This window comes from Spea bombifrons, chromosome 7 (genome assembly GCF_027358695.1).
Source record: "Spea bombifrons isolate aSpeBom1 chromosome 7, aSpeBom1.2.pri, whole genome shotgun sequence".
NCBI classification, from domain to species: Eukaryota; Metazoa; Chordata; class Amphibia; order Anura; family Pelobatidae; genus Spea; species Spea bombifrons.
The window spans coordinates 14,731,070-14,742,623 of NC_071093.1; the positions used below are offsets into that span (position 1 = coordinate 14,731,070).

Below are 11,554 nucleotides of genomic sequence, written 5' to 3' on the forward strand. Positions count from 1 at the left end.
AATGCCTTAAAGCTTTCGGGATTTGTTTTATTTAGCAAAAAAAAAAAAGGAACAGGTTAATACTCTACAGGAATGTTTATACAACTGTCCTTTGTACACAATAATCACCAGCATTAACCCCTTAAGGACAATAGCGGCCCCTAAACCCACTGAAAACAATGCATTTTGAGCCCGTACATGGGCTTTGTCATTAAGGGGTTAAAATAAAGTAGTAAATGATGAATCATGATCTGGTTATTATTTAATAATATTATGGTAAATGGCAGATCAAAAGTATGCTTTAATGTGATAAAACGCTCATAGCATTGAAGCTCTTTGTTGTTCCATTCTGCTGTATTTGCCTCATGTATGAAAACCTAAATTTGAAAATGACGCACAGAGAAAAGGGTATATATTTAATATAAAACTAATTCAAGTACATATTAAAATAAACTACAGTGCTTAGTTTACTATGTTTAATTTAAAAATATATTGCTTTTAGTTTCTCAGATTGATTTTATGATTTTGGCTTTTTGAGGGTTTGCATTTATTACAACTTTAGAAGTGAAGGGATTAAAAAACACCTCAAGTAACTGCTACGTTAAAATCTGGCTGTCTAGATTCTATATTCTGCCTTGGAGATCATCCAGTATATATATGTCGCTCTATATAGTGCTAGAATTTGCTAACAATGTAATATTATATAAAATTCCACCAAGATTAGGTAGATCTCCACTAATAGTCATAATTCTTACATTTCATTCAACTGAAAACACCTTTGTGAATGAAATACTGTATCCAGAGGGTACAAATTGTGTATCTTTCTACCTAGATATAAATCTAATCTATGTATAATATAGTATATATCAATATGTGCACTAATATATATATATATATATATATATATATATATCAATATATGCACTAATATATATATATATATATATATATATATATATATATATATATATATATGTGACATGCATCAATTAATGATGTTTTCCATCATATTCATCCATCCAAAAAATTATACACATGTGGTAATGTGCAAAAGTTTTAGGCTGATGTTAATAGTTTATTTGTATTATTTAACAAAATGCAAATTGAGTGAACAGATGATAAATGTAAATCAATCAATATTTGGTATGACCACCCTTTGCCTTCAAAACAGTATAAGGTACAAGGTACACGTGGTTTTGCAGATATATAGCTGGGTGTATGATTAAACAATTATACCAAACGTGTTAATGATTATCAATTTAATATGTACAGTAGGTTGAAAACAAATAGCTATATCGGTACAGTCAATCTCACTCACAAGATGAGGTTGCTAAAGACGGTTTAATGTCAAAAGCCATACACCATGGCAAGACTGAGCACAGGAACAAGATGCATTCTACATCAGCAAGGTGTCTCCCTCAGGCAGAAATTTCAAGGCAGACATGGGTTTCTCAGATGCTCTGTTCAGGCTCTTTTGAAGAAGCACAAAGAAACAGGCAATGTTGAGGACTATAGACGCAGTGGTTGACTAAGAATATTTAGTGCAGCAGATGAAAGAGACATCATGCTTACTTCACTTCGCAATAATACGGTTTCCAGCAGTGCTACGAGCTCACCATTGGCAGAAAACAGTGAGACCCTGGTACACCCAGACACTGTCCTAATAAGTCTGGTCAGGAAGATTTGCAGCCAAGAAGCCATAACACTGACAAGGAAACAACTCCAAGAGACTCAGCTTTTGTGAACACAGGAAGTGGGATACAGAAAAATGACAGCAGGTGCTCTAGACTAATGAATCAAAATTGCAGGCAGCAGTGAGGGATGTTGGTAGTTGGTGATTTAGTCAGGCAGCTATTTGTCCATCATGCAATAACATCAGTTAGGGATCTGATTTACCCCAAAGTTCTTCTGCAACATGACAAAGCCCCCCAAACATACAGCCAAAGCCCTTAAGAACTATCTTCAGTGCAAAGAAGACTAAGGATTCCTGGAAATGATGGTATGACCCTCACAGAGACCTGATCTTGGTCTGTCTGTGGTCACACCAAACATTGATTTGATTTATATTTTTCTTCTGTTCGCTCATTTGTTAAATACCGTATTTGCTCGATTATAAGACGAGGTTTTTTTCAGAGCAAATGCTCTGAAAAATACCCCTCGTCTTCTAATCGGGGTCGTCTTCTAATCAGACCTCAAATAGAGGTCTGATTAGGAGACTAAGATCCAGATCCCCCGCACCGCTGCAGGGGACCTGGATCCTCCTGTCTCACCCAACCCCCCCCATCATACACACTTACCGGTGCTTCCTGATGTGTTGCCGGGGCAGCGGGTTGACGTCTACGCGATCCGCGTAGACAACGTCCGCTGCAGCCGGAAGGAGGTGTGGCTAGCAGCGGGGGTTGTCTGCGTCCGTCGCATACACCTTCCCCGACTGTCAGAGATCAGGGAACTCTGATCTCTGACAGCCGGGGAAAGTATACGCGACGGACGCATACAAACCCCCGCTGCTAGCCACACCTCCTTCCGGCTGCAGCAGAAGGCGACGTCAACCCGCTGCCCCGGCTGGAAGCACCGGTAAGAGAGGGGGGAGAGCGGGGGAAGGGGGGGTGAGAGAGGGGGGGAGAGAGAGAGAGAGAGAGTGTGTGTGTGTGTGTGTGTGTGTGTGTTAGTTAGTTAAATGGGGGTATAGGGTGTGTGTGTGTGTGTGTTAAATGGGCATAGGGCATTTCTGGAGTGGCGTTAAGGGGGCATTTAATAGAGCACTCTGCCTCCTGAAATGCCTTATACCTCCCTATATGCCACTCTGCCCCATAATATGCCTTTTAACCCCCTAATTGGCAGAGTGGCATATAGGGGTATAAGGCATTTCTGGAGGCAGAGTGCTCTATACAATGCCTTTTAACTCCCTTAATGCCACTCTGCCTCCTGAAATGCCTTATACCTCCCTATATGCCACTCTGCCCCATAATATGCATTTTAACCCCCTAAATGCCAGAATGGGATATAGGGGTATAAGGCATTTCTGGAGGCGGAGTGGAACATAGGGGGGTCAAAAGGCATACCATGGGGCACAGTGGCATATAGAGGGTTAAAAGGCATATCATGGGCCACAGTGCCATATTGGAGTGGCAAGCCTGGGGGCAGATGTGCGTAACTGGGGGACAGGTTGGAAAATACAAGAAATAAAAACAAAAAAAATCTTTTTCTCAATCATAGCTTTTATTAAAAAAAATAGTTTACATGAATTAACATTTACTGGTAAAACTTTTTTCCTTTGGGGTCGTCTTATATTCAGGCTTTTTCTTTTTTTCCTAAGTTAATATTCAGATTTTGGGGGGTCGTCTTATAATCAGGGTCGTCTTATAATCGAGCAAATACGGTAATCTTTGTGGCCCATTCATTTTCGGGGAACAAATTACATTCCCTGCCCATTAGGTATGGATGAAGATTGGGTGGGCATTTTTAATTGAGTAATTAAAATGCCTGATGCCCACATTTACTCTTATTTACGTTCACTCTCTCTTTCATGCACTTTCATTTTTTCCTACCTTCTCTGCAGAACACTTCCGCATTTTTTGGTTCTTCATCTTCTATCTTCTCTATTTCATCTTCTATCTTTGTCTGCATCTCCACGGACATAACCTGATCCTTCAATCAGGTGCGGTGGATGTCATCAAAAGTACCACGGTTTTGGGAGAATTTCACCATAGGGCAAAATTGTAGCACTTTTGGTGACGTCCTCTCTCCCAATGGGAAGATCGCACATATCCTGGCGCAAACATCCGCCAAACTGGCGGAGCACTAAGGTGAATATCCGCCAAAATCGTGGTGCTTCCAAGACGTACTTCTACCTGGAAGTTTGCACCAGTTTATGTCCGCTGAGATGCGGATGAAGACAGAAGATAAAAGAGAAAAGACAGAAGATGAAGAACAAGAAGATACAGAAGCAAAAGCTTTTGCTACGTTTTCATAAGCTTTGTGGCGGGTCTGGCCTAGTTTTTGCGGCTTTGTACAAATCGTCGAATTTTCCAAATTCTGTCAATTTGTAATTCATGTAAATCTGAATGCACAAGTCTATTAACATGTCTATTTTTGAAAGCATTCTTACGTTACACCTTTTTTTTTACATCTAAAAGTTACACAGTATGTACATAGAAATAGACTTGCAAAAGCCATAATTTTTCTAATTTTGGTAATATTAACGATTGAGAAGATTAGTACAGATTTATAAGGGATCATGACTAAGATTAGATACTTCATTCTGAAAGTATAAAACATCTTTGATTCATTATACACTTTGACACAAATTACCACAGGGCACACTGATTTGAGTTGAATCAGAATCCCACAGAACGTAAACCATTTATCATTAAATGAGCACCTGTTTGCAATTAATTACAGAATAGTGTGGGCTGATATGAGAAATCCTCTTTAAACAAAAGAAAATTATGTTTAAAAGCCATTCAACAGAAAGGTGCAGGATTGCTACTACAATATATATTTATTGAGACGCAAATCAGTGATAGGCAAGCACAAAAATAACAGCTGCAGACAAGTGCAACTTCTAGTACAATTAACCAACCAGTTGCTGTCGTCAAGTGATTTAAGACTACAGATTTTTTTATGTGAAAAGGTGCTAGTGTTCTGGTAGTATATGATATATATTTATTAACATATAGAATTCAAATAAGTATGTAATTTGCCAACAGTAGTCCCTCGACAGCTTTATAGAAAATGAATGAATGCAACTTTTTTTGTGGCTTAAGGGTTCATGAGATGTGGGTAATTTTCAGTCCTACCAAATTCCACAATGCTTAGATGTATGATACAGATATTGATCATATCTTGGCCACCAAAGCTTTCACCCCAGTATACAAGATAGAGGGATTTATTTGGATAACAAAAGGCCAAATAATTGTCAGAATGTAACATATAAAACAATATATTTCCAAAATCCTTCTTTCTTAAAGTGTGACACCATATAATTAGATATAACTTATATTGGACAAATACAATATTTTTGTAAAGGTTTTTAAGAGGTTGTCAATAAGGCTAACCCAGCCCTACCTCTCTTACTTATACTATGACTGTTTTCGTCAGTTATAGCTCATGTGTTTGCATTCGGTAACATCACTTAGCCGATGCCCTTAAAGTTAGAGAACATCTCTGGGTTTCTGAGACTACCAAATATAGCATTTAAAAATTGGCTGCTGACTGCCAAATTCCATTACATGTCTCCTAGATTCTAGACACAGGTTTTTATGGTTCGAAATGTATGTGTGAAAATGTATCAATTAGGTTGTGCTCAAACTCTATGCAGTCCGTTGCTTATGAGTAGTTGTTTTGTATTGATTGCAATGTAGCTTGTTTAACAGTCTAGAATCTATGTTTGTAATTTGGGGTTCAGTAAGGGAGTGGGATCACAAACAATCCATTTTCATCCAATGTTAACAACAGTTTTAGTGGTTATGGGATCAAGCCCAATAAACATGTTTAAACAATGACAGACTGTTTAATGATGAAGATAAAGTCACGCTAAAAATTGGCTACTAACATATTTACTATTGTTGAATTTTAATTATATAACATCTTCTGACCTTCCACCTTCTCTACTGATACATAATGCTGCATACTCACAATAGAAAGTATCCTATTTTCTCCCTAAACACATATTAACACAAGGGGCAATCATATTTTAGACAAAATTTCTGCTTCAGTCTCTGATCTTAATTTAGTTTAAATATTTAAAACCACTTATACCTTTTCATTTTCAATGCATCAATGAATTGCTGTGCTGTATGAAGTAATTTCCATAGTAAATAAATCAGTTTCCTAAGTCTGGTTGCACAGGATATCCAACTAGTCAGGATATGAATATCCACTTATAGCAGCTGAGACAGTTTAATCTCGTTAAGGTCTATTTACTAAAATTAAGTAGGCAGAACAATTTGTAGGACAGTTGTAGTTTCAACTCACTCACCTCACTATTCATTATGAAGGTCCAGCACTGGCAAGTTTATCCAGCAAGCAGGGCTCCTAGCCCTGTATAATGTATAAGTTATCCCCTACCCTCTACGAGCAGATATGTAGGACATACGTAGTGGCACTTTTTACCTTTCCAAGCCCCATCAGCAACTTTTAGCAATTTCAAAGCTACCCTGCATTGAGGGAAAACCTTCCCTCATATAGCAAGACACTTTATTTAATGACAAAAGCTGCCCAGTTACTCCTATATGATGTTAACCCACACCAATAGACAGCTTCAAGGGTTTCTTCACTCCCCCACATGAGTGTGGGGATCAGCCCTGACATCCTCCTGCAGAAAGATCACTCCATGATAGTGACCGTGCAGCAATAACCCCTTCAATAACCCTTTTGGCAATGAAGGAGTTATTGCTGATGATCGCTTTCATGGAGGCTTGTGGGGACAAAATTAAAATCAAGTCTGTGTTTCTATGGAGCACCAGTATTGATGTGACCATGTGATTATGTGATGTAACACACATGTGGTCTTCATGGTATTCAGGAGACTTTGGAGATTCATACATAAAAAAAAATTTATTTGAGCAATAGATAATCATATATCCTGATACTGTATTTGGTGAGTAACAAAAAATAAAAAGGTGTGCTAAAAAGCATATATTTCAAAGTTGTTTGTGACTGTTTTGGGTTATTGCCAATTGTCAGAATATGTTTACAAAAAATGCACTTTAATCTACTCATTAAAATATACTCATTGTAGTTAAAAAAAAAACCTGAATTTTAGCAGTTTAATATGAAAATACTGTATAGTTTTTTTTTATGTACTTAAGGCTTCATATCTTGTCCTATGATGCAAACTTTGCCTCGAGTCAGTCATCAATGAAAAGCTGAACTTCTGCCGAAAAAAAAAAAAATTACATAGTTTTCCATGAGTCAAGTGAAAACTTTTTTTGAACAAAAGGACGCTGAAAATATTCTGTCCTCCCATGGGCCACACGAAGAGCTAATGGGTAAGGATAAATCTCACTGATTTAACTATGTATTTACAAGCCAATCAAGCTCTTCCTGGAGCAAGAAACATAGCCAGACAAGACATACATTACAGGACACAACAAAGGACAGGGAACAAGGAACACAATGGATGGAGTGAGGAGCCGAGATTCTCAGACGCTTCTCCTTTAAGCAAGGATAGGATATCTTAACTGGGACATGGGGAGAGGAGAGAGGAACCGAAATCCTCAGATGATTCAGGGAAGTACTCCAATATTCGGTGGGTTCTAGTGCTAAACCCTGCCTACTGAATCACTAATAAGCTGAAACTAAGCAGTAAATCTAAACACAAAACAGAGAAGGACATACCTTTAGACTGCTGACTAAGACAAACATAACAAATAGGTGGGGCATACTTTATAAAGGAAGCTGAAGCAGAGAGCAAAACCAGAATCAATGAATCAGAAGCACAGAACAGAGCATATGGAAATCCAGGAATGGATTACAGCAAAGGGGAAACTCTAGCGAGACGGAGGGGGAAACTCTAGCGAGACGCAGTTCCGCAGCCTGAATGGAGCCTGACTCTCTCTCTCACACTCTGTAAATGTTTCCCTATCTTCTCAGCCAACCACATCCGCATCGTCTTCATCTTCTCCCTTCTATCTCCTCCTACACCTCCGTGGACATAACCCAGCAAGAACTTCCGCCAAAAATGGTGGCACTTGCATCCTCTCCTCTATCTTCCAATCAGGGGAGATGATGTCACCTAAATAACTTGACCTCTGGACAATATGGTGGAGCTTCCGGTGATGTCCTATCCCCTGATTGGAGGATCAGGAAGAGGACATCACCAGACATCATATTATGATGACATATTATGCCTAAAAACACTATGCAACCAACACATTGCTTAATACACAATTGCCTGATCACAAAAAATCATGAGAGTCTCCAGACAGTACATGTGTAACCATGACAATGAATTGCCTAGAAAAGTAACTCAAGGATCTTACTAACGTTAATTTGTTTCCGCTCAGTTAAAATTTCCATGCAACACATTACCATAGCTACAGACAAGCATCCTTTAAAAGAGTATCCGTTTTTTAAATAGCTACATAGATACTACAAATTATTTAGTCATTTTATTGTATGCATAGACACCTTGAACACAATTTTGTTTTTTTTTTGTGTTTGGGCTCTGTATTTTCAGTATATGAGACATACATATAATTTACCATAGTATTTTATACATTAAACTATACATAAAATTGTGCCTTTAAGCAGAATACCACATAATGCTTCCTGAATATACTTGATTCGCCATAGGAATATTGGAGAAGTTAGAATTTTTTTGAAATTGAATTTGCCTTTTTAATAGTATATAATCAGAATGTTATTTTAAGGTGGGTCACATTTCAATATTTAAAATTAAATAAAAAACTGAAAATATGTCTTCAGATGATTGCAAAACTTGCAACTATGTTCTAAATTAGATCAAGCTTTGTCTGTGTTTTGTTGTGTGCTTTGTGCTAATATCCAAAAACCTTAAATTAAAAAAAAAAAAAGTTCTAAAAGGTTATTAGTTTAACTAACTGGCAACTTACTTTCCAAACTAGTTTGCATACTTAGAACATTAGTAACGTAGTGGCCTTTCTGTTCTTCCGCCATTAAATATTTTGGTGCTATGTGAGCAGAAGAAGAATTGAAGAGCTGAAAGGTGACAGGATAAGCACTTCAGAGGCAAATAAACTAATCATGGGGCTTGGTCATAACTAAAGTCAGCAACTTGAGAAAAACTGGCACCCGTGTACTGTCAGTTCTTTTTAAAGTAAATAGATCTGCTGTCTGTTTCTCTAAAACACTTCATAATTCACAGGGTTTTTGCCTTTTAAAAAAGTACTACTTGAGAGTATCACATTGAAGAAAGTGATTACTTTTTAGTGTAATGTATTAATCTTGGTGTTATTGCTAATCAAAATAATTCTGATTTAAATGCTGATATGAATCAACTTCAGGTGTGTTATACTTAGGATTTAATTAGTAAAACCTGCAAAATGACTCACTCTATACTTAATTAAAATATCACAGTGCTTACTCATAGTGGAATACATTATTAATAGCAAGGTCCAAACAAGATGTTGTTTCTAGTCATTCAATAACTTGACCTGTAACAAGTTGTAAAATTGTCCAGTAAGTATAAATATTATTCTAGTCATTATCAAGTGACCCGAAGACAGGGTTTCATACAAAGAAATATATAAGGAGAAATATATACAACCAATAAGGGCAAATATCTTTGAGCTCCGAGTAAGAATTTATTTTCTTCCGCAGAATTGGAAATTTGTACAATATGGTTGTTATTTTATTGTGTTAAAATAGTGTATGAAAAATGAACTATTTGTTCCTGAACCTTATATTTTTATTCATAGTTTACTTAGTAGAGGGTTTCAACACAATTACTAAACAAGACAATATGCTAGGTGATCTTTTGGGTTACTCCTCGTGTCTACTTCATGTTGCTTGTAAATTTCTTAAGGGTTTAGTTAGTTGTGTAACTGTTTTCTATACAAGAGTCAGTGAGCTTCTGATACAGGAAAATCTTTGTTCAGTCAGTATAATGCATAACTAAATCAAAGTGATTTCTTAAAAAGCACCACACAGATTGAGCTGTGTCAGTGTTGGCATTTCAAGAAGTTCTCTGATGAATTGAAACTGAAACTTTTCAACAATCCCCACGAAAAATGTTTTTTTTTTTTTAAATTGTATATTACCAGGTATCCTACTGATATAAATTAGAATATACCATTATCATTGTTTAGGAATTAGAATGGGTTCTGTATTTTAATTTATTACAGAAATGATGACCTTATTATGTTTCCAGATATTTTTTCTTCTATAAAGAAAAGTTGTATTTTTAACCATTGTATAAATCAAGTGAATCTTGGCAAATCTAAAATATACACATTTATTTTCATTCATTTGTCTTTATGTTAAACAACTTTAAAAAAAAAAAAAAAAGCACAGCAGGCTAAACAAAATAGTTGAAAATATTAAGAAATAAAAAATACATATTTTATAAATAAATGTAACAATAAGGTTAAGCTGTAGTCTTTAGTCAAAAGTGCCAATCTGTTTTATTACATACATAGGGTCACTTAATTTTACAGAACATCAAAGGTCTCTCCTTCGGAAGAGAGGTCCCTGAGGTTGTTTCTACATGTTTTTCTATGTTGGTTCACTGAAGGTATTACCTTTGACCAACAACTCCATCACCAATATAGCTACATCTACTGTTCTTACAATAAGGGTAAGAAATATTCCATATGGAGTAGAATACATTCTGTGAAGGTTAAACAGCAATAGAAGTTTTTGAATGTTCCTACCTGTCTTTTTCTACCTTTTTAGTTCAGTGGTATAATGGCATACAATGAATAGAAACATTTTTACTAAATGTACTATTGAGAAATTATTTTGTATGCCAAAGTTATTTATAATTTGCAGTTTACCATTTGAACATACAATTACAATTATGTTCAATTCTATTATTGTAATATCATGTAATTGTTTCTATAAATCACTTAAACTGTTTATATTTTAATGTTTTTAAAGTTTGGCATACCAAATTTATTTAAATACGGTATAATTAAAAGTCAAACATTGTGCACAATTGAATCTATCTGTAAAAATAAATACAATAATTGTCACGAAAACCATGTAACAAATGAAAACAAAATCCAAAACATACGTATAGATCACGTAAATAGTTGATCTAATCTCTTCTTATGAACCAAGCAATCAAAGTTGCCCAAACCATTCAATATACACTTAAAAACATGAGAGATACAAGACACCAACATACGAACACCAGAAAACCTAAATGGCAGCTTTCAAAAATATATATATATTCTCTCTGAAAGCAGAAGCCTACAGAGCTTTAATGAGTTAACACTGAAAACATTTGGACGCATTTCAAATAACTATTTATAAACACAATGAAAGTAAATGTGTAAATATCACACTGCAACCCGAATACTTACATTCCTTGTAAACGCTGGACCATTTTTCCATTTGATTCCCTTTTGTTTGAATCTGATGAGGTATATTCATAGCCCTCAGTTTCATAAGATGAAGATTGCATTGTCCTTGTCCTATGGTAACACAATCAAGATGGGTACCAAAAGGTACAAATCATTCCTATAATAATTTTGTCTATAAAAATACAAATGTTAAGCCTGTGCAGAAGGGATTTTTTAGAACTGCTATTCAATGTGATAAGTAAACCCAATGCTTCCTCTGGCATTCAGTAGCTTAAAGTATCCTCCTGCGTTTTCTCCAGCTATAGTGAGTTGAACCAATACATGTGAGATAGTAATAATACAACTGCCTGCCTGTATTCCAAAGCACTACCCACATGCAGTTCAGTTTTTCTACAGTCATGTGCACTGAAGCACAAAAGCACTTTGCAATATCCACAGATTCATTGTCATTTAGAATAAAGGGGAATACTTAAGCTCTCCTTAAGAAATGGATGGTAGGGAAACAAAATATCCACAACAGGGGCAGAGAAATACAAAGAACAAAAAAAGAACATTCCTAGGAAACA

At 36.1% G+C, this 11,554-nt stretch overlaps 1 protein-coding gene across 1 annotated transcript in view; it reads right to left on the bottom strand.

Moving 5' to 3' along the window:
- The window catches only part of PDE1A (phosphodiesterase 1A), a 114,866-nt gene extending 103,732 nt beyond the window's left edge, over positions 1 to 11,134 (bottom strand). The window contains exon 1 of the mRNA XM_053471946.1: positions 10,989 to 11,134. Within this exon, the coding sequence (XP_053327921.1) occupies positions 10,989 to 11,089 (101 nt within the window). The 5' untranslated portion in view covers positions 11,090 to 11,134. The remainder of the gene's footprint in view (positions 1 to 10,988) is intronic.
- Positions 11,135 to 11,554: the final 420 nt, after the last annotated feature.